At 41.3% G+C, this 23,745-nt stretch overlaps 1 protein-coding gene across 22 annotated transcripts in view; it reads left to right on the top strand.

The window, feature by feature from the left end:
- Positions 1 to 1,694: 1,694 nt before the first annotated feature.
- PLEKHA5 (pleckstrin homology domain containing A5) overlaps positions 1,695 to 23,745 on the top strand; it is a 243,522-nt gene continuing 221,471 nt past the window's right edge. For 3 of the 22 annotated variants that reach the window (XR_003437789.1, XM_027129475.1, XM_027129476.1), the window contains exons 1-3: positions 1,696 to 1,929; positions 2,079 to 2,158; positions 4,449 to 4,506. Coding sequence is in view for 18 of the 22 variants with exons in the window: in XM_027129475.1 (XP_026985276.1) it covers positions 1,838 to 1,929; positions 2,079 to 2,158; positions 4,449 to 4,506 (230 nt within the window). In the remaining 4 variants the exon portion in view is untranslated. The other 19 variants (XR_003437787.1, XM_027129469.1, XM_027129470.1 and 16 more) reach the window with 16 other exon arrangements.

Genomic DNA, 23,745 nt, shown 5'->3' with positions numbered 1-23,745 from the left:
CTACTCCACCCCTCTAGGTAGTCACAAAGCACCGAGCTGATTTCCCTGTGCTATGTGGCTGCTTCCCACTAGCTGTTTTATGTTTGGTAACGTATATATGTCCATGTCACTCTCTCACTTCGTCCCAGTTTACCCATCCCCCTCCCCATGTCCTCAAGTCCATTCTCTACGTCTGTGTCTTTATTCCTGTCTGCCCCTAGGTTCTTCAGAACCTTTTTTTTTTTTTTAGATTCCATATATATGTGTTAGCATATGGTATTTGATTTTCTCTTTCTGACTTACTTCACTCTGTATGACAGACTCTAGGTCCATCCACCTCACTACAAATAACTCAATTTCATTTCTTTTTATGGCTGAGTAATATTCCATTGTATATATGTGCCACATCTTCTTTATCCATTTATCTGTCTGTGGACACTTAGGTTGCTTCCATGTCCTGGCTATTGTAAATAGAGCTGTAATGAACATAGTGGTACATGACTCTTTGAAAAAGATTATTTGCCTCTTTAGTGATTGGGAAGATAAGATAATTCTTTAGGGGCCCCAAAAAGTGGTCAGAAGAAGGTGCTATGAGAAAACCAAGTAGTACTATTATTATTGAGCTGTGTATCCTGTTGGCATGAGTCATCTTGCTGCAAAGACACAGAAGCAATTCCAAGTGTGGCTGAGCATCAGAGACAATTAGAAGGAGGCCAGTGCACTTAGCCGGTGTTAAGGTAGATTTTAGTTGCATTGAAATCTGCCCTTTACTCGTTCAAAAAAACCAAAGCCGGGGGACACTTTTAAAATAAGTATAGCAATGTGATTATACAAATAGACTTTCAAAATATTAAAGCCAGTTTGAATCCATGGTTTGCCACTTAGTACTATGACCTTGGGCAAGTTTCTTTAAACTTCATTTTTCCCATCTGTATAATAGCATCTATAGGGCTATTGTACGGACTTAAAAACGTACAGGGTTACAAGGACTCAAGAAAGTTAGCTATTATTGTAATTTATAGGAGATAGAAGAAAGTAGAAATTCAGATTGATAAATAAGTGAATCTTTAAAAAAAGTAAGAAAAAGACAAGTTTGTATTTTATAAAACATTATATGATTCAAGGGGTCTAGGAAGAGGCAAACTTGTTTTGTCAAGTCTGAATCCACCCCTATTTCATGAGTCTACCGCAACCCGTCAAACCTATGATATCTCGCACACAAAACACAAACAGGAAAAACCTTCCGTGTGCTTCAACAAAAACAGCTTTCCATTCTAAAGCCACCTATATATATTTATATATATTTTTGTTTGTTTGTTTGAAAAATCTCTTGGATACCCAATAGCTCTTTTAAAACAAATCTCAGATGCTGTGTTTCTGTTGTTTTAAAGAGAGAGCAATCAGAGGAGCGCGGATTAGCTCCCTTTGAATCTCCCTGGGGGCTGGGAAGCCTTCAGGCAAAGCCCGGGGGGCAGGACGCTTTTTTTTTTTTTTTTTTTTATTGATTCTCCGACCCTCCGCTCGGGCGGGGGGGGCGGGGGGGGGCGCGGGTGGGAGGGGTCTGGCCGCGGGGCGCGGCGCCGCTCACCCATCCCCCACGAGCGCGCGGCTGGGCGGCCGGCCGGCGGCCGCGGAAGATGCGGAGGGGCGGCGGCGCGGGCCCTACCCAGCCCGGGCGGCGGGGCGGGCGCCGCCCGAGGGGGTAGGGCGCGCGCGGGGGCGCGCCGGGCCGGGGAGGCGCGCTCCGGCCGCGCTCGCTCCGCGCTCCCTCAGCTGGTTCGCTCGCTCGCTCCCTCCTCCCTCGGCAGCCGCGGCGGCAGCAGGAGAAGGCGGCGGCGGCGGCGGCTGGGGATCAGACATGGCGGCGGATCTGAACCTGGAGTGGATCTGCTCCCTGCCCCGCTCCTGGACTTACGGGATCACCCGGGGCGGCCGAGTCTTCTTCATCAAGTAAAGAGCTGGGGACGGCGCGGGGGCCCGGAGGGGGCGGGAGGCTGGCGACAGAGGGGAGCGAGCTGGGTCGGTGCCTCTCCGGCCCCCTCGGCTCCTCCCGCGCCCCCACTCAAGCCCCGTCTCGGCCCCTTCTCTCACCCCTGCAGCGAGGAGGCGAAGAGCACCACCTGGCTGCACCCCGTCACCGGCGAGGCCGTGGTCACTGGGCACCGGCGGCAGAGCACAGGTAACGCCGAGCCCGGCCGGGCCCGAGCGGAGTTGGCTTTCGCCGGGAGGAGGCTGCAGAGCCCTGGCCGCCCACCTCCTGCCGGCAACCTGCCCCGAGCCGCCGTCCCCGGGAGGCGACGAGGTGGGGCGGAGGCCGGCGGGCGGGGGCGGCCGCAGGTAGAGGGGCCGGGGGACTTCCCTCGAGTCTCCGGACGCCCCTCTCCTCCGTCTTTGATCGCCACTAGCCCACGGCGCCCTCTGCCCCATCCCAACCTGCTCTTCCCCCACGCCCCTGGGTGGCCCACTCCCCTCCCCCGGGAAACCTGGGATCCTGAGTTTTTCCTCCCGCGGCCACTCCTGAGTCCTCCGAGCGCCCCCCGGGCCCCCCACCTCACCCCTCTTTCAACCTTTAGGAAATCCTTTCCCACTCCCCTCCTGCAGCCCGAAACCCTGCCTCTCGTCCGCGGGGAGAATGTGTCCACATCCTCCCCCTCCTCCCCGGGAGCTGCCTCCCTCCTCCTGTGCGGCTTCCTCCTCCGAGGTGGGACTTGTGGGTAGGTGGCTGTTGGAGGAGGAGACGAGTTTGGGGGTGCTTCGATCCTCTCCGCGACAGAGCGGCTTGGGAAATCTGCACGCTTTCCCTCGTGCCCCCGGAGGAGCAGCCGGGGCAGGCATTTGCAGCTGCAGTTGCTGGCCAGCCAGATTCGAAGTCCCCGGCGGCGGCACCGAGGTCGCACACACTGCCAGGAGGCGGTGGGCGTGCTGGGAGGTGTCCTGCGGGAGGGCACTGGTGCCCTGATAGGAGAGGGTCGCCGGCGAAGCATATCTTCCTGGTGCCTTGGGTAGCTTGTTTGAATGCTGCTTGTGAGTTGAGCTGGAGGAGAGCTGATTGGAGCTTCAGTGCTGGTCTGGCTTTCTTTTGTCATTCTTTGTGTACATTCTTGAAACTTGTTTGTCTTTGAAACGTAACATGTGTTCTCTTCCTGGCCTGCCTCTGTTTCGGGTGATTGGAAAGGCTTGAGAACAGTTTGGGTGGAAGGTGAGGCCGGCTTCAGAAGTCTGTAGAGCTTGCCCTCCGGGATACTTCTCCAACTCTGAGATTCTCTTAAAGTTGCCAGGATATTGAACAAGCCTGCCTTCTCTATTAAATTCTGGAGTTCAGCGAAGTGACTAATATCTCTAAATTTGCAAAAAGGTGGAGGAGGAAGGGGAAAGCTGGTATAGCAAGCATGATGAGGTTACATTTTTAAGGCATTTCTGACTAACGCGGCGTCATATTTCTTAACTCCCTGTCGTCTTTGACTTGAATGTACATTTCAGTGTTTTGCATACGTAAGTCAACTTTGATGGCCTCTTTGCCTTATGGATAGTAACAGGTTTGTGTCACAAGAGATAATATGATTTTTATTTAGCCTAATCGTCTCGTGGAATTATTCCGTGACTATTTTGGCTGTGTGAAATATAAATCTTTATCCTATTTACCCCCAAGGATTTGATAACATTCACACCTCAGAAAATTTTATTATATGATTTCAGGTTAATTTTATTTTTGAGAGATGATCTTGATTTTTCTCTGGTTTGGTTTACTTTGACTTTGTACACACATCATCGGTTTTTTATTTCAGAGCGGTATTATGGTTAAATCCAAGACACTGGTGGTTTGTAAGTAATATGTAGCACAGAATGGTGCCATCGTTCACCTGCATTATTGCCAGGTTTATTACTTGAAACTTCACATCTCTTGAAGTCAAGTCTGTAGAAACACACATGTACGTATAAGCATGTGATTTCAGATTTCTTTCCCCCTAATTAAGTACTTAGGAAGTTCTTTCTCATCAATGACACTTCCTGGATGGATTCACTTATGTAGCTGAAAGATATGGTCTTACATAGACACAACATACCTAGGAAGAAGTGGGTGTTACCTTTTACGTATAGTCTTTTTCTTTGGTTTTGGGGGAGTTTTTGGCCTACCGTTCAAGGGTACTTACCTAGGATTACAAGGCATCCCTTTGCTTTTTTGGCTGCCAGGGCGTAGTTCCTCTCCACTCTGATCAAAGTGTATAATTATGTCAGATAACCTCTAATATTGTTGATACTTTTCTGGTGGCTTTACATTTGAATTGCCATTTTCCCAAAAATGATATTATATCTGAGTTTTATTACCAGTCTAATGCTTTTGGGGGGGGTTACAAACCTACTTAATAAATGAAAATAGCTGATCATGAAAAGGAATAATTAAAATGGTTTGAAACTTACTATGCTGTTCTATCGATGTAATACTGATGGTGAAATGTATGTTTTTTTAGATTTGCCTACTGGCTGGGAAGAAGCATATACTTTTGAAGGTGCAAGATACTATATAAAGTGAGTTTTTTTAATTATGATTTTTTTCCTTGGTAATTCAAATGTTGTGATTAACCTTTGGTTGTATGTCTAGGTATGATCATGATTTCTTAAGGTTTATTGTATTATATTGACTTTATGCTTTATGAGTGTTGGAATTTTGAGGTAAAAGATGACACTCTTAGTTTTCTTATGTTGTTTGCCTGGACCTTCATTGATTTGGGAGTTAGATCATTTATGGCCACGGTTACATTTTTGGTGCCTCTGTATATATTTTTGAGTGATAGCGCATTACAGTATTTTGTCTTTAGTATGTTACCTTTTTTTTTTTCTTTTTAAGTGAATTCTGTTCATGTGTATTTTGACCAGAACTATAAGTAGCAAAAGTGATGTAAAGCTAGATTACCGTTTGATGGACAATAACAGGACTGAAAATAAAAGTAAATAAACAAGGAGTATTTCACAAACATCTGTTGGAACATTGTTTGTAATTTGCCTCAGTTTATTTAAATATATCTAAGTTTTAAAAATACATATCGAAATATTTTACTGGTAATTGTATTTGAATAAAAGGCTTTCAGTAGCACTTACAAGGGACAAATGACCAGTCCTAAAGTTAAATTAATTCTATAGAATATTGAAATAATTTTCTGTTCAGAGTTAACTTGATAGTACTTGGAGACAAATACAATGTTTGAGGGCAATATTATATAGGAAAATTTTTTATCCCTCAAGGGAAAATAAAGGTGGTTTTATCTTCATTTTAAATTAGAAACTGTTTACTTAAGAGCTTGTTTTTGTTGTTTTAAAATTTTTTGTTTAATTTTAAGGAACTGAGGCTTGAAAGAGAATGCTTAAATACAAGATTTGGTTGAGATGTCAGTGGTTTAATAATAATAACAGGTACCTAGCTAAAGGCACCTCTGTTACATTGGGCCCAGTAAGGTATTTTGCTGAGTGCCATTTTAAAGATGATGCCGTACTTCACTAAATTATAATTACCTATATGGTTTTAACATTTTTTAGAATGATATTTACATAAAATGTTAAGGGATATGTATAGTATTAGCTATGCTTGCTTTTTTGGATGTAGAAATAGAGAAAGCAGAACCAAGATACAGGAATGGAGTGTAGTTTCATGATGTGGTCCTTCTCTGGATCTGTTTAATTTACATCTTTTGTTTGGAGATTGTGCTGTGCATTGTTAGATGGCCTAAAAAATAAAGGCATGAGTGAAGTGCAGAGTCACCAGGTATTTTTTCTAGTGGTTATTTTTATCCTGAATTAAAGTGAGTTTGTATTGCCATGAAAAGGGATGCTTCTTTTTTTTTCTGGACAAAGTATTGATATTTCTGAAGAAAGACAGTTTTTTTGGTGGAGTTCATTTATTTTTATCCAGTATAATTTTAACTACTGTACCTTAAGCCTAGCTGATCTACAGAATAGGAGTAACATTACAATTCTCAATATTATTTAAATGTCGGTGAATGTGTATGTTCTTACATGAATGTTTGACAGTACAAAATGTTATTATTCTGTGTGGGCCAAATATGTATGTTTTAATTTAGAAGTAGGCTGTTAGAAAGACTGAGTTTTCTTTTGTTTTACTAGCCGTTTTGATTAGAGTTTCTTGAGTGTCATGCCTAAGTAAGTTTCTCAGGCAAATGAGGACAATATTAAGAAAGTGGTAATAATTTTACTTTAACTCAGGATACATTTTTAAACTAGTGGGTTTTAATCATGTGGTATTGATAGACAGCCAATCATTGTGTCCAAAAGTAGCAATAAAGAATTTATATTATGAAGGTAATTTGTTCTAAAATTGAGCATATTTTAGAAATATACACTCATTAAACTTCAAGTAAAATAACCATTGACAAATACATGATTTGCTGAATGTTGGGTGCTACTACCTTTCCTTTCTGGGTTATATCAGAAGACTAATTTCTTTTAAGATTAGTTAAATCTCTAATGTGGGCTGTAATTTCCTAGAAATTTTTTACTTACTTGTGTTGTTATAAGCAATTAGGGATGCCTGATCATTCTAATATAATAGGGGCACTACTTTTATCTTAAACTTCACAATTTACAGAGTGCTTTCACATATGTTACCACGTCTGAATCTCATTTTAATCGTGGATGTAGTCAGAAGAATTACTCTTTCCATTGTCACACCACATAATAAAACAACAGAAACATGCCTTTGGAATTTATGGTCTGCAAAGACAGCAAGATGAGAAACAGCAGGAACATGAACTATATTTAGAATGTTCAGAGTAGGAGAAAGGATAGGAGTCTTCAGTAGGAAAGTGATGACTGTTGGTGGATATATTTCTCATTGTTGGTTCTTCTTTAGATGAAGGAAGGAGGTTACTGCTCAAATTATAAGAAAAACAGGTGATATAGTGAGCAGGGTGGATTTTATTCACAGGGGAAGAGGGAAGATGAAAGGCCAATAAAAGACACATTGACCATCTTGTTATTCCTAATCCTGCGTTCCTGGGAGGCTCCCAGAGCAAGAACTGAAAGAGACTGAAAGAACTTGAGTTGTTTCTACTTTAGTTCCCAAGTGAAGTACATTTAACTCTCAAATTATTTCTCTCCTGAACAAATGTTGGTGTTTGTTCAAAATGGCAGAAGAAGAATTTATCTTTGCATAGTATTTTGGTATCAACGACTGCATCCCTGTGGGCATTAAGGAGAAGAACACTCTTGTGGGGAAGAGTTGGAAGGCAGGCCTTGACCCTCTAACACGTTGGAGCTCAGTCTTCCTGTCTTTAAATTAGGCTGGCTGGAAAAGATAACTTCTCAATTCCAGCCCACTTTCAAATTTCTTTGAATTTTATACTATTCTGGGAATTTACAGTATTCTACAAAATAATGAACTCACAGTGCCAAGAAGAGATAATGTGGGAAATGTGGAAAGTTACTTAGCTTTCCTATCCCGGTTAACTGTTTGATCTCCCTCTTTAAGCTTTGTGCAGATAACCATAGATAAGTCTAAGCAGAGCCAGAGCTGTGTTGTGCTTGCTGTCTTTCTGTTGCTGCATTTTGTGTTTTGTGTACTTATCTTCCAGGGAGAGCTGTGTGCACGCAGTTAACAGTGCTAACTAATGTCAACAGAGGAGCTGATCAGAGTTGAGTTGTATAGATTTGAGCTGGATAATCAGTTTACTTTATACAGTTTTTGAAATTGGCTCTTTCATAAAAGTCTACAGTTCGGAAACAGAATATATAATATAGAGAAGGTATTTTACTTTAAATCCTTTTGGCCAGAAAATATTAAAATTTGAAAATTCTGTATTGTAAAGATAAATATTTAGCTTTAATTTTTTATGAGAAAAGCTTGCTTTAAGCTAACCAGCCTCTAAATTATTTTATTACTTGTGTGTGTGTGTAAATACATATACACAGAGTTTGAATTTGATTATTGTTTCCATATTGCTTTTTAACACTTAATTCATGCTTTTTATCTTTAGGAAGAATGCTGAAAATTGCCAGTGATTTTTGTAATTTATAAAGTGTAGCTTTAAATATTCAAATAACTTAGCTCGTAAAGTACAGAAGATAATCTTATATATTTGAAGGTTATAAAACTTTCTGCTTCCTCCTTGATATATTACTTAATGACTCTGTAATGACAGGTCATGGTAGCTTAAAATGGATGTGTCATTGACTATTACTTTGTGCTTCAAAGCTTTAAGATGGTTAATTTAAAGGGCTAAGTAAATCTTAAAACAATGCTCTCCTAATAGTGAGAAACTTTTTTCTAATTATTTAGAGGTCATTGTCTTATGTGGCAGGTTTGGGGATCAAAAAATGTCTTTGCAGGGTAATAAAGTAGTATGTAAATTTTGTGAGGTTATATTTTCATATTGCTTTTTTCTTTCTTTTTTTTTTTTTTTTTTTTTGCGGTACACGGGCCTCTCACTGTTGTGGCCTCTCCCATTGCGGAGCACAGGCTCCGGACGTGCAGGCTCAGTGGCCATGGCTCACGGGCCCAGCCGCTACGCAGCATGTGGGATCTTCCCGGACCGGGGCACGAACCCGTGTCCCCTGCATAGGCAGGCGGATTCTCAACCACTGAGCCACCAGGGAAGCCCCCATATTGCTTTTTTCTTGATTTAAAATTTTAAGTTCTGAAAATTGAACTTTTTCTTAGATATGCAGATAGAGCAGTGTTTGATTTTTGACTAATGAAGTTTCATTTCAGTATCTGCTATAGTTGGGTCTAATGTGTGCTTAGAATTTCAAACTAATCTGCAATGATGGGAATTCTAGTATGAAATAGCCATTTAAGGTTGCAAGTGAGAGGAAAATCTGTTTCTTCACAGATTATCACAATTCAAACTATGAGTGAAGACGGAACATAGCTGCCACGAGAATGTGAGAATATATTGCAATATATTTGATATTTTAAATTGTTTGGTATAATAGTACTATAATATTATAATTAGACATAGCAACACAATGTTTCAGAACAATTCCTGGATGTTGTACATCTTTTTTGCATTCATAACAGAGTTTTTGGAATAAGTAATCCTTTTTTAAAAAAATTTTAAATTTTATTTATTTATTTTGTTGTGCTGGGTCAGCAGGCGGGCTCCTTAGTTGTGGCATGCAAACTCTTAGTTGTGGCATGCGTGTGTGATCTAGTTCCCCGACCAGGGATCGAACCCAGGCCCCCTGCATTGGGAGCGTGGAGTCTTAACCACTGGGCCACCAGGGAAGTCCCAGAATAAGTAATCCTTACATGTGTAAAGCACTTCATGCTGATTCGATAGGTACAGCATAACAATTGAACTATGACTTCAACCTTCAAGGAGTTTGTAGTATAGAGAAAAGCATGCAGTGTATTAAAAAAGGGAGATGGTGTGGGCCCCATGAACTTGGTTAGTGTGAGGCACTTCAAAACAGCATTCAGTGAATTTAATCCTCACAGTAGCCCCTAGTTTTCTTTTTCTCCCCGCCACCACCCCTTTTTCAGGATGAAACTGAAGCTTAACGAGGTTAAGGGCCTGTTGTAGGTCATATAGTTTCACTGTGAGTCACTAGCATTCAAATTAACGTCTCTGGACTGAAACCCTTCTAGACCTAAAAATACAGGGCAGTATAAACAGATCCTATAGTATGTGTCTCTCCATAAGTAGGTTGCTTGGGGACAGAAATATCATTTCAGAGAAACAAGTATAATGGTTAGGTTAGTGGGCCAACCTACAAATAGAAGCTTGTTTCACCCCCTAAAAACCTGTTGACTAGTATTATTTTAGTGGTCCTTCCTTTGCATCCACTGAAGAGTGCTAGACACTGTTCTAGATGTTTGGTGATACAACTGAGACCCGGCCTTCCTGGAGCCTACAATCTAGTAGGAAAAAGAAACGTTAAAACAAAACATGGAACAAACATGTAATTTTAAAATGGTGTCTTCATAAAAGAAAAGCAGAATGTTTTGTGGCAGATTAGGAAAGTTTACCATAAAGAACAGTGTTTCAGGATGAAATGTGTTTAAGTTTCAAGGGTGGGGTGACAGGATTTCCACCCTCAGTGAATTTTATCTGGAATCTCATTGTCCTTTTTAGCCCCAGGAAGGTTGCTCGGCACCAGGCCCGCTCAGTGTCTTCTTGTAGTGCCTGCCTATAGCTTAATGCCAGCATCCAATGAGCCTCTGAGTAAATGGTGTCTGTACTGATGATGCTGGCCTCCACCCTCCCGAGGAGTTAATCGGGGTAGAACAGAGGAGTCCCGACAACTCAAGTGATTGCATTTGGAGAGCCCTTTCTGGATTTCTCAAATGATTTTCCCCTAATGTTGATAGACCTCTTTCTTTGTTTTCTTCTTATTCTCAAAGCTGGTGTAGTTTAGGAAGGGGGAAGAAATGGGGAGTAGAGAAAGAATTGGTTGGAAGAGTCAAAGAGTTGGAGGCCTTGAAGACCGGTAGGATGTAAACATCCCTGTCTAGGCACCTCTGTCTGTTCTACAAAGACAAGGGGTTTCTCAGCACTTGTGGGCCAATACTCTCTCCTGGGACCTTTTCGTTTTTCTGTAACAGATAATGTAGAAGTTGGGGTTAATGGTGAAAATTTACTTGTATAGATGTGTATGCGTAAATTGGAGTTAATATAAAAAATGATGCTGGGGCTTCCCTGGTGGCGCAGTGGTTGAGAGTCCGCCTGCCGATGCAGGGGACGCGGGTTCGTGCCCCTTTCCGGGAAGATCCCACATGCCGCAGAGCGGCTGGGCCCGTGAGCCATGGCCGCTGAGCCTGCGCGTCTGGAGCCTGTGCTCCGCAACGGGAGAGGCCACAACAGTGAGAGACCCACGTACCGCAAAAAAAAAAAAAAAAAAAAAAATTGATGCTGGTTGTCCGTCAGACGGTGTCTTAAGAAGTCAGAGGAGGAAGGAGCTTACTTAGGCCGGGCTGACGTGGAAAGGCTTGAAGGAAGAGGCAGGAGTTGAGCTAAGCCTTAAGGGCATGGATGGAATTCAGATGGGTTGAGATAGATGACTGATAACATAAATTCATGGGGGTGGGGACATGTATAATATGTGTGATGAGTAGTGATAACTGCCCTGCTGGTGATTAGAAAATGCTAGGATAATGGGAAGTCAGACGAGGAATGCTGTTAGGAGTACTGTTTGTTGTTGTGTCTGGTCTTTGAATAAAAGGCTGAGATTTTTATTTCTGGGCAAGCCCACTGCAGGTGTTTTTTGGTATAGCATTAATAGCTTAAAGTGAAGGTTTTAAGGGAGATTTTAATATAGGCAGCTTGGGTTAGAAAGGGGCAAACCTGGAATCGAGGAGTCCCATCCTGGGTCTGTCGCTGTAACCTGGAAGTTAGTTGCTGGAACCAACTTGGTAGCAGTGGGAATGGAAAGGAAGGAGGCCATTGATCAAAGATACTGAAGAGGAGTTGACAGGCCTTGGGAGTCTTGCTGAGCTGGGAGGTTGTCAGAGAAAGAGAGGTCAGAAGTTACACAGAAGCCTTTGTGTCTGAGTGGCTACAAGAATGATTGGTACCCTTGACCAGAATAAGGGAATAGGTGGTTGGGGGGAGCGCTAGGTGGAGGTGTTAATGATGGTTTGGTTTTTGAGCTGCTTATCTTGAGAGGGCATAGCATTTTAGGTAGCTAAAATCTGGCCTTTCCAAAGGACTCCCAACATTGTCTTCTATTCCTCCCTCATGAATAAGAAATACAAACCACTCCCCATCCCCCCTGCCCCCACAGAATGCTATCTCAGCTACCTAATTATCTCCAAGCGGTATGTAGATCCAAGCCAGGAATGTCATATTCATCCATCCAATTATTCATTCAACAAACACTTACTGAGTACTGTGTGCCAAGTGCTTTAGGTTTTATGAACGAAACAGACATGGACCTTGCTCTTAAGGAGCTTATAGTTAATTTAAGGAGAGAGACAGCAGTATCATAATCACAAACATATAGTCGTAGACTGATAAATGCTATGAAGTATACATCATGCTTTGAGCAGATGTATTTGTGAGGACTTGGCCCAGTGTGGAAGAGGCCTTTCTCACAAACATAAGGAATAACCCTTCCTCTGAAAGCTCAGCTGTGAAACCCCACAGAGTGATGAGAACAGAGCAGTGCAAAGTCACCTGAAAGATGAATTGATAGCATCTTGGGCTTGAGATTGGACCATAACCTGAGTGAAAGCGTTGCTATAGCTAAAGAAAGACTTGGGGTGGGGTTGGTGTGATGTGGAAATTTAGAAAAAGGAGAAAAGCTGCAGAAGTTACTCTCTACTATCTAGTAGAGAGCAAGGTTAAGCCAATTGATTTTGACTGTTATTCCAGTCCCAGTGGCAAGGTCTTCCAATTACTCAATCTTTCACTGATGCATTTTTTCCCTTCACTTCTCTTCAATACATTTTGAACTCATAATTATGTGCCTTAGCAATTAGGTACAATCATTAAACAAAATAGACCAAACAACTTTACCCTTCTGGGGACTGGTATGGTGGAGGAGAGAATATCAGACAAAGAAAATATAACTTTTATGGTATGTAAGAATATATAAATGCTGTAGGAAAAAAATTAGAGCAAGGTGTGTAGGATCAGGAGAGGAGTGAAGAGGGATGGGTGTGGGAGAAAAAGACAGTGGAATCAGAGAAGGAAGAGCCCAGCTGCGTGGCGGCCTCCTTGGTTGATGTAATTGGCTGTTACACGGGGAGATGTGGAGCCATCGCAGGTCTGAGCAGAGGAGGAGATGCGTGGTCTGCCTTTGCCCTTTGAAAGGGTCAGTCTGACTGTTGTGTGAAGGTGAGACTTTGGGGGCCTAGTGGAGCCCCTCCAGTGTAAGTTCTCTCCCTCATCAGATTCTCTCCTTATATTTCCTTTTAACACTTAACAGGATCATGATTAAATATTTAATTGTGTAACCCCATATTTCTTTTAAGCTGCCAGCGATTATCAGTGCCATTGATTTAATAATAGTAACAGCTTTTCAGAGGGGAGAGACATAACCATATTAAATAAACCCCTTGATCCTTAATTCAGAAACAGTATATTGAAAAAGCATGTTTTAAAATCAAGTCAATGCTTGCTTAATACCTGTTTGCCTACACTCCTTATGGTAGGTAAGCTTCATGAAAAGCAGCTCATTCATTGCTGTGTTTTTAGTCCCTCAGCTTAAACTTTTCTCATAGTAGTTCCTCAGTAAATATTTGTTGATTGATGAATTTTGATGATGACACTCAACTTCATTCCATGCTATTCAGAAACCTTGTAATGTGGCTCTTTGTGAAATTTAAATATTCTCTTTATGTGACATCTATCTGTCCCAGTATGAATTAGGAAGTCAGCTGTTTCTCGAGTTTGGCTCATGCGATTCTCCTCCAGGAGACAGATAGGATCTGCTCAGAGGCCTGATTATGGGACCAGATCCAGGATCAAGCCAAGATAATGCAGGGACCTGTGAGGGCTGTTGGGAGACAGCTGAATCCCAGACCTTGCCAGTGACCGTGCCATTTCCATTTAGAAATGTTCACAGTTCAGGCTGCTGTGGTTTGGAGAATGGGGGAGATATACTGTCATCATTAGTATGAGTAAAGCAAGTGTAGACCACTGAACTCAGTGGGTCCTAGAGAGGCCTGAGAGAAATAGAAATTAGTCCTCACGAGGTACAGGTGACAGACATTTCAGAGCCACGCAGAGAATTCCTTGGTTACTTAGAAGTAGCCTCCTAGCTATTTGGGAATTATTCTCTGAAGTGGCCAGTAATTTCAGAAACACCCAAGAGAATCCCTCTGGACTGTTAACTCCTTGAAGGCAGGGACTGTGTCATGTCATGTTTATGCTTCCAGCACTTGACACATAATAGGCAATGAGATGTTTGAAATGAAGACCTATTACAGATTGTAAGAAAAACAAGTCATTGCCCAAATCTGAACATCCCAGGTCACTTTTCTGCTTCTCACTTGTCATCTAGTCAGGATTCATATTGTTGTAAATGTCAGTGACCCAAAGCCAACTATTACAAGCAAAAGCAAACTCTCTTCCCACATTAGTTCCAGGAGTGACACAAGTGAATCCTTCAAGACCCTTCCTCACTCACCTTTTTTCACTTTAGAAAGTTTTTCTCCACTTAACCATAAAAATGTTTGCCCATGGCCCCAAATTACACCCTTTTAGCTTTTTAACCCAAAAGATAAGGTTTCTTCTCTATTCCTCAATAAAAAAAATCTTAGACAAGGACTTTGACCACCTTGTATTACATGCCCATTGCTGGAGTGAAGACTTGCCCTCTGGTCTTCAGTAATTTTCTGTCCTTGGCTGAAACCAAGATTATTATCAACCAGCCTTCCAAGAAACTGTGTGATGAGAGAGGAAGGCCTGGTCACGTAGGAAGTCAGGGTGTGAAAGGCTGCATGAACAGAGATCTCCTGCTTCTCCCTTGTATACAGTGCAGAGTGCTAAAGGCCAGGAAGGCCATGAACCTGAGCATCTGCAGACTTCCTAAGAAGTGATATTATCAATGATTTTCAAGGATGCTTTCTGCCTTCCATTGAAGAAGAAGTAGTTGAAGATACGTGCAGGGTGGTTCAGGCCTGGACCCTGGAGAATGAAGAGGAAGAGTTAAATTCTGAGGAAGAAGCAATAGAAGCCAATCCTATACTGGCTGCCTTGAGCAAGGGGGACTGAGGAAACCAACTTCGATTTGGTACAAGTGACAGTACAGCCTCACTGTGATCAAAACCTCCACTCTGCTACAGTGGGCCAGGGATTCCCTCTGGTTCTTCTGAAATCACTGGCCACTTCAGAAAATAATTCCCACACAGTGTCAGTGCTTGAGTAATGCTACCCAAACTTGCTTGCTACATTGCCTCCCGGGGATGTTCTACATGTTTTCCACCCCCACCCGCCCCCGTCCCTTCCAAGTGACTAAGATTCTTTACACATATTATTTCTTTGGAATAGACATGGTCTTCAAAAGAGAGAATTTGCCTCTGAGATGAAAAATAGTTTTAGACTTCATATTGAGTGAATTCCATCAGCTTTTGCTGAACTTGGTTGAAGGTGCATATAATACCCATTTTATTAAATATTTACAATGAAGCTGTTTAACCTAAAATTTAAAACTTAGTAAAATAGGACAGAATAGCAGAGTCTTCAGAAGAAACAAGGAATTACTCCTTGCTCATTTTTCATAGTATACAAAGCAATGGTGGAGAGAAAGTAACTTGTTAAACTTAGTGTCAATTTTTTTTCTCTGTTTGAAAATTCATCTGTTCCAGTTTTTATTTTGAAAATTTTAATCTATCACAGAATATAGATGCATCTAATAATGATGGCATTTAAAAAAAATTTAGTAAAGAAATGTCAGAGAATGATTCCAAATCTGTGTTTAGTGTGTGTCCTTTTTTCCAACCTGTTTTATAATGTTAACTGTTTCTTTCTGATTATAGAAGTAAAACATTTGGAAAAAACTGAGAGTATAAAGAAGGAGAAAATAAAATCACCTGGTCTCATTATGCAGAGAGAATTTCTATTAATATTTCTGTATATATGCAAAAATATTTTTAAAGATTTGGGTCTTATTGCTAGTACTGTGTCGAATGCTGTTTTCATTAAAGTTATATCGTGTGTCCTTATGTCATTATATATTCAATGGAAGATTTTTTAATAACTGATGTTTTATCTTATGAATATATAATAGTTTAATCATCCCTCTATTTTTAGATGGCTATGTTGTTTCCAACTTTTTGCTGTGAGAAAAATCCTTATATAACATATGCATGTCTGTTTCCTAGACTTGGAATTATTGGGATAGGGTATGAGCTTTTTAAAGGGTTCATTACTTAACATTTTGCCAAATTGCCCTCTAAGAGATTTGTACAAAGTTATGTTCTCCCCTTAGTATATGAAGTGTATAAAAGTGCCCCTGTTTCTCCATACCTACAATAAATAATCCAGACAGATGAAATTTGAAGGTAACTGATGGAGAATCTGTGTGGGTTGTCATTAGTGATTCGGAGAGTTTGGAACAGGGATTAGTCTTTATCTGTTGCTACATAACCAACTATACCAAAACTTAGTGGCTTAAAACAACAATGATTTATAATTTCTCACCTTTCTTTGGGTTGACTGGGCTCAGCTAGGCTGTTCTATTTCCTGTGATATAACTGAGGGCCCTCCTGCAGATACATTCAGCTGCAACTTGGCGGAATATCCCGTGTCTTCTCTCCTCGTGGCCTCTCATGACTTAGTAGTCTATCTAGAGTTTCTTGCTAACAACGCAGCTGGCTTCTAAGAGGGAACTTTCTAAGAAGACAAGCCCCTAGGTGCAAGCGTTTATCAAACCTCTGCTTGCATTATGCTTGCTCATGTCCTGTTGGTCAAAGCAAGTCACATGACCAAGGCCAAAATCAAAAGTGGGAGAGAACTACACAAGCCTGTGAATACCAGGAGATGTGGTTCATTGCAGACCGTTGATGTAATGGATTACCAGAAATAGTAAATAAGTTTCAACTAGCATTGCAAGTCTGATTGATGAGCAATAGCGCTTTGGAGCACTGTGTTTAGAAAAATTTGGAGATCAACTTCTGGATCAGTAGGAAAGCGTATTGTGACAAGTTAATGATGTTTGCAAGGGCTTAGGTGAGGAGGTTGGTATAATGGTGTATTTACCATCCTTAATTTGATATCTGAATTTATATCATAAAGCCACAAACGTAAACATGAAAGGCAATTCAAGAGCTTACATGTAAGCCCAAATACTTTAAAAACATTGGAGTACTTGAGTAAAGTGAGCCTTAAGCTTTTATTCATCCTGGTTTCGTACTGACAATTAATACAACTGGTAGTATAAGATATCAATAATTGGGCTTCCCTGGTGGTGCAGTGGTTGAGGGTCCGCCTGCCGATGCAGGGGACACGGGTTCGTGCCCCGGTCTGGGAAGATCCCACATGCCGCGGAGCGGCTGGGCCCGTGAGCCATGGCCGCTGAGCCTGCGCGTCCGGAGATGTGCTCCACAATGGGAGAGGCCGCAGTGGTGAGAGGCCCGCGTACCGCAAAAAAAAAAAAAAAAAGATATCAATAATTGGCATCTTGTGCTAGATTAGTTTGCAAGATACCCGTATTTCACACCAGGACTGCTCTTTCCCATTGCTGAGTGAAAAAGCTGTAGCAGGGTTCATAGATGAGGAGCAAGTACCTATACTAGTGCCCAAGGTCAGCGTGTGGGTGGGTGGATGGCTAGATGGATGGAGACATAATCTCACATATATACGTATTTGCATGTGTGAGTGTGTGATTTTAAGAGCTTGACTGAGTTGTGAACTTGACGCTTGGATTTACTCATGTGATTTAACCAATATTATCAGTGGCAGTATTTAAGAGTAGGCACTATGGCCTATGCCAATGGTCCCCAGCCTCTTTGGCACTAGGGACCGCTTTCATGGAAGACAGTCTTTCCACGGACGGGGTTGGGGTGTGGTTCAGGCGGTAACACGAGCGATGGGGAGCGGCAGGGAGCAATGGGGAGCGATGGAGAGCGCAGATGAAGCTTCACTCGCTCTCCCGCCGCTCACCTCCTGCTGTGCAGCCCGGTTCCTAACAGGCATTCTGAGGGAGACCTATAGGAAAATGTTACTATTCCTCCTGATACAGTAGTGCGGGGTCTCTTTTATGCTTTTCCCTCTCACCCCATACTCTGCTCTCCCAGAGGAGGTTCTGTGCATGTCAGCAGTTTGGTGTGTGTCCTCCTCCCCCTTCTTTGCATACCTATACATTCATTTATTCATTTATTTTTACCAAAATGAGCTTGTCCTATATGTACAATTCTTTGACTTTTCCTTTTTATTTAATACCTTAGATCTTTTTGTATTAGTACTTAGAAGTCAACACTGTTCTTTCAGTAGCTACAAAATATTTATTAATTATTTAGCTGGACATTAATTATTTAGTTGGACATTTAGTGTTTTTCCATTTTTTTTTCTCAGTTTCTAAAAATGTTGTCATGAACGTACTTATACATAAACTGTGGCCGTATGCAAATGTTTTTATAAAATAGATGTGGAAATTGCTGAGTTAGGCTGTATACGTATTTTAGCTTTTGATAAACGTAGTAAAATCCTGCTAAACACCATAAATAGGGTCTGAAAATATTGAAGTGATTAAAATGCATAATTATAAGATTAATGAAAAGCAGTATTTTTCATTAAGTTCATGGAGTCACACACAAAAAATAGGAAAGTGGTAGAAAGTGACACATTGTGCAAAACTACATAATGAATCAGAAAGCCCCAAATGAAAACAGGGCATTCACCCCCTAAATTCCTTTTGGAATTGGAGTTGGTCCAACTACTGGAGCCCTTCGACAGTCACGTTCAGATTAATTTGTGGTTTTACTATTTGTGGTTTACAGTTAGGCCAACTTCCAAACAATCTTTACCATCTTATCCTCGCATGATGCAGTGTGTAGGATTATTGTCTCCTGTATCCTTGCCAGCACTTGGTGTTACCAGCCTTAAGTTTTGAGTAATCTAATGGACAAAAATGGTATCTTGTTTGAATTTGCGCATTGTTGGTTTTGGCCATGCTTGTCATCTTTCCCTCTATTTGTTGCCTATTTGAGTCTCTTCTACAAATTGCCTCTTCCATATATTTTCTCTATTTTTCTATTGCTATTTTTCTTAATGATTTATGTCATTATGTACTTTTTTGTATTTTTGATATCTGAGCCAGTTAGCTTATTAGAGCTCTCCAAGGTATTTTTGCTGTGCACCCTGATAAGTAGAACGTTTTTGGTTATATACTCTCATTATATGTCTATTTATTTATAGATTATATATGTGTATTGTTGTCAGTCTGTGTCATACATTTTTTTTTTTTTTTTTGCGGTACGCTGGCCTCTCACTGTTGTGGCCTCTCCCGTTGTGGAGCACAGGCTCCAGACATGCAGGCTCAGTGGCCATGGCTCTCGGGCCCAGCCTCTCCGCGGCATGTGGGATCTTCCCGGACCGGGGCACGAACCCGTGTTACCTGCATCGGCAGGCAGACTCTCAACCACTGCGCCACCAGGGAAGCCCCTGTGTCTTACATCTTAGTAAAGCTTATTTTTTCCCTGTTTTATTGTGTTTTAAAAATAAGTGTAAATAGGGGTGCTACAGCAAAGGAAACTATAAACAAGACCAAAAGACAACCCTCAGAATGGGAGAAAATATTTGCAAATGAAGCAACTGACAAAGGATTAATCTCCAAAATGTATAAGCAGCTCATGCAGCTCAATAACAAAAAAACAAACAACCCAATCCAAAAATGGGCAGAAGACCTAAATAGACATTTCTCCAAAGAAGATACACAGACTGCCAACAAACACATGAAAGAATGCTCAACATCATTAATCATTAGAGAAATGCAAATCAAAACTACAATGAGATATCATCTCACACCCGTCAGAATGGCCACCATCAAAAAATCTAGAAACAATAAATGCTGGAGAGGGTGTGGAGAAAAGGGAACACTCTTGCACTGCTGGTGGGAATGTGAATTGGTATAGCCACTATGGAGGACAGTATGGAGGTTCCTTAAAAAACTACAAATAGAACTACCACATGACCCAGCAATCCCACTACTGGGCATATACCCTGAGAAAACCATAATTCAAAAAGAGTCATGTACCAAAATATTCATTGCAGCTCTATTTACAATAGCCAGGACATGGAAGCAACCCAAATGTCCATCAACAGATGAATGGATAAAGAAGATGTGGCACATATATACAATGGAATATTACTCAGCCATAAAAAGAAACGAAACTGAGTTATTTGTAGTGAGGTGGATGGACCTAGAGTCTGTCATACAGAGTGAAGTAAGTCAGAAAGAGAAAGACAAACACCGTATGCTGACACATATATATGGAATTTAAGGGAAAAAAAATATCACGAAGAACCTAGGGGTAAGACAGGAATAAAGACACAGACCTACTAGAGAATGGACTTGAGGATATGGGGAGGGGGAAGGGTAAGCTGTGACAAAGTGAGAGAGAGGCATGGACATATATACACTACCAAACGTAAAATCGATAGCTAGTGGGAAGCAGCAGCATAGCACAGGGAGATCAGCTCAGGTGCTTTGTGGCCACCTAGAGGGGTGGGATAGGGAGGGTGGGAGGGAGGGAGACGCAAGAGGGAAGAGATATGGGAACATATGTATATGTATAACTGATTCACTTTGTTATAAAGCAGAAACTAACACACCATTGGAAAGCAATTATACTCCAATAAAGATGTAAAAAAAAGGTGTTAATATTATTTAGTCTTTGTTTAAACTTGGAATTCTGTAAAAAAATTCTACATATTTCATGATTCATTTTATTCTACTACTGTAATTTGAGATTTAAATTTTTTCTTTATTATAAATGGTGACTGAATGATTTTGCAGAAATTATTCTTTTAAACTTCTTCCTAGATGTAAAAGAAAAAAAAAAAACAAAACCAACTTATTTCACTGTGAATCTTCAGTCTTTTGGTATGATTTCCTTTATTTGTAAATAACCTCTCATTAAATATTATTCCAAAAAAAACCAAAAACAGATGGGGTGCTAACCTGTCCACAGCCCAGTGTAGAGTCTAGTGTGCATTCACCTAGAAAATCAGGAGTTGTGAGCGAAATATGATTTAGGCCCTTTACAGGCCAGTTAGGTTGGCCAAGAAGAGCATGCTCTCTGTTCTGTGACCACAGTGTGCATATCTGTAAGCCCCTGGCCACTGAGTACTCTGGTGAAGTGGAAAGTCGCCAAGGGTCAAACCTTGGCTCTGTTACCTTTATTAACCACACAGCTTGGAGAAAATTGCTTACTCTCACTAAGAACCAGTTTCTTCATGTGTAAAATGGAGAGGGTAGTCCTTGCCTTGCCTACTTTATAGGCTTATGATGTGAGTTAATCTATGTGAATAAACTTTGAAAAACTGTAAAACATGGGGTACATATGAAATACCTGGGTACTTATTTTGCAAGGTCATAACATTGCGTATATAAGACAACATACTTCAGGATCATTTATGCAGGAAAACAGTTGAAAATGGCTGGCCTACTAATTGTGGTTCAGAAATATTTAAAGTCTTCATCGTGTGCAGATTTTAAACCTCTTGAAGGTAGAAACTATTACACATGGTCAATAAGTTTTGTTGTTGACGGTGTATGTACATTTAATAATATACATATTTGGTTTTTAAAATGTTTTCTACTTAAGAAAGCCCTGTGATTTAGGAATTAGAAATCAGCTTATTTGTGAAATACCCAGTGACACTAAGGAAGACTTTCTTGAAAGAGTAAAGTAGCTGTTGTCCAGGGCTGCAGAGAAAAGACAGGGCCTGGCATGAATATATTCTCCAAGATAGTGAAGAACTCAAGGCATTGTAATGGTAGGGTCTCTCATATAAGCAGTGGAACTGAATTATGAGGAAGGCGGTGTATGATACAGCGTACCCAGGAGTGATGATGAAAAGGCAGTTTTGAACATGGATAGTGCTGTTTTTAAGAAATGTGTTTTATAATTTTTTAAAAAAATAAATGAATTTAACTGTAAAATAAATTATTATTGTCTGTAGAAGATAGTGGATGGAGGGAGGAGAAATAAAAGAACTGAACCCCTTGTCATTAATAAAAAAGAATAAGAAAATTGGGATTGCATATTTTACAATATTTTACAAGTATTGACACTCAGGCTCTGTAACGGTGCTGGAAAACAGGCGCTCTCAGGCCCATGCTGCTGGCTGGCCAGGCCGGCCCATGACCAGTAGTGGCCTGAGTAGGCTGGGACTGAGCTGTGGGCAGTGGGCCAGGCGAGGTCACATTCCTTCTGAATACTCTCCCCTCCTTCCCTCTCCTTTGATTCTCAGAACAACCCCATGGGGTAGAAAGCAGGACAGGCCTAGTCCAGTTCAACTCACTAAACCTTTTATGCTCACCCAGATGAGTGGGAAGGGGTGGTGGCATGCTTACTTATTATATCTACTTTCAAAAACTTATTTAAAACTCTTGGAGGAGTAGAAGACAGTGTGCAAAAAACAAACGAAATCCTTTGTATATTTGGAAGAATAGATGTATTTCTCAGAAATAGTTCACACTGAGGAATTTCTGTATTTCAGAAAAGAATGATAAAAGGACTTTTTTTTTTCTTACACAGAGGAATTCCATGTCCATTTTGAACATTTACCTAATAATCTAGATTTCTACTATGTCAAGTCAGGCCCCCACCCCCCACCCCCTTTATTCTTTTTTTTTTTTTTTTAAAGAAGATGTTGGGGGTAGGAGTTTATTTATTTATTTATTTATTTATTTTTGCTGTGTTGCGTCTTCGTTTTTGTGCGAGGGCTTTCTCTAGTTGTGGCAAGCGGGGGTCACTCTTCATCGCGGTGCGCGGGCCTCTCACTATGGTGGCCTCTCTTGTTGCGGAGCACAGGCTCCAGACGCGCAGGCTCAGTAGTCGTGGCTCACGGGCCCAGTTGCTCCGCGCCATGTGGGATCCTCCCAGACCAGGGCTCGAACCCGTGTCCCCTGCATTAGCAGGTAGATTCTCAACTACTGCACCACCAGGGAAGCCCCTCCCTTTATTCTTATGTGAATGATTTTCAGTCCAGCTGCTGTTCCTTTCTCAGTGGAGCTGCAAAAGAAACTCTGAATTGGAAACAGGCAGTATTATTGGTAAGAGAAATAAAATCTTTTGATGGGGTTCTACGTCCTTTCTGTATCTACCCAGCCTGCTATTAAAGCCTTCTTGCAGAATACCCTGAGATTAAACTATTTCACAATTTTTGGCTTCAATTCCTCAAAAACATTACAGGAGAAATGTAATAGATTATTCAAGTTGAATAGATACGATTAATCTTGCTGTGTCAGTTACTGCTGTATAACAAACCGTCCTCACACTCCAAGGCTTAAGATAATCACTGTATATTACTGAGCACAGGTCCCTGGGTTGGCTGGGCAATTCCTCTAGTTTCTGTTGCATTTATTCTTGTCTGAGATCAGCTGTGGGTCAAGCAGGAGGCTCTGCTGATCTTGGCTGGTCTAAGATGGTCTTTTCTGAGATGGTGGGAATGACTGGGCTCTCTTCCATGGTCTCATTCCCAGTAGGCTTGCCCAGGCTTGCTCTTGTGGTGAAGGCAGGTGTCCAAGCAAGTGAGCCTTAGTGCTCCAGGTCTCTTGAGGCCTGGGCTCAGAATTGGGGCAGTGTCATGCACTGCTTTCCATTGGCCAAAGAAAGTCTCAAGGCCAGCTTGAATTCAAGGAGTGGAGAGATAGACTCCGTCTTTTGAGGGAGGTTGGAAAATCACATTGCAAATGCTGTCAGAATGACCATCATTAAAAAGTCTACAAATAACAGATGCTGGAGAGGGTGTGGAGAAAAGGGAACCCTCCCACACTGTTGGTGGGAATGTAAGTTGGTGCAGCCACTGTGGAAAACAGTGTGGAGGTTCCTCAGAAAACTAAAAGTAGAACTACCATATGATCCAGCAATCCCACTCCTGGGCATATATCCAGACAAAACTATAATTCAAAAATACATGCACCCTATGTTCGTAGCAGCACTATTCACAATAGCCAAGACATGGAAACAACCTAAATGTCCATTGACAGACAAATAGATAAAGAAGTTGTGGTATATATATACAATAAACTACTACTCAGCCATAAAGAAAGAATGAAGTAATGCCATTTGCAGCAACATGGATGCAACTAGAGATTATCATACTAAGTAAATCAGAAAGAGAAAGATAAATGCCATATGAT

This window comes from Aethalodelphis obliquidens, unplaced genomic scaffold (genome assembly GCF_003676395.1).
Source record: "Aethalodelphis obliquidens isolate GAN/ISIS:26980383/991018 unplaced genomic scaffold, ASM367639v1 scaffold36, whole genome shotgun sequence".
Lineage (NCBI taxonomy): Eukaryota > Metazoa > Chordata > Mammalia > Artiodactyla > Delphinidae > Aethalodelphis > Aethalodelphis obliquidens.
This window is presented reverse-complemented; position numbering and strand designations above follow the sequence as displayed.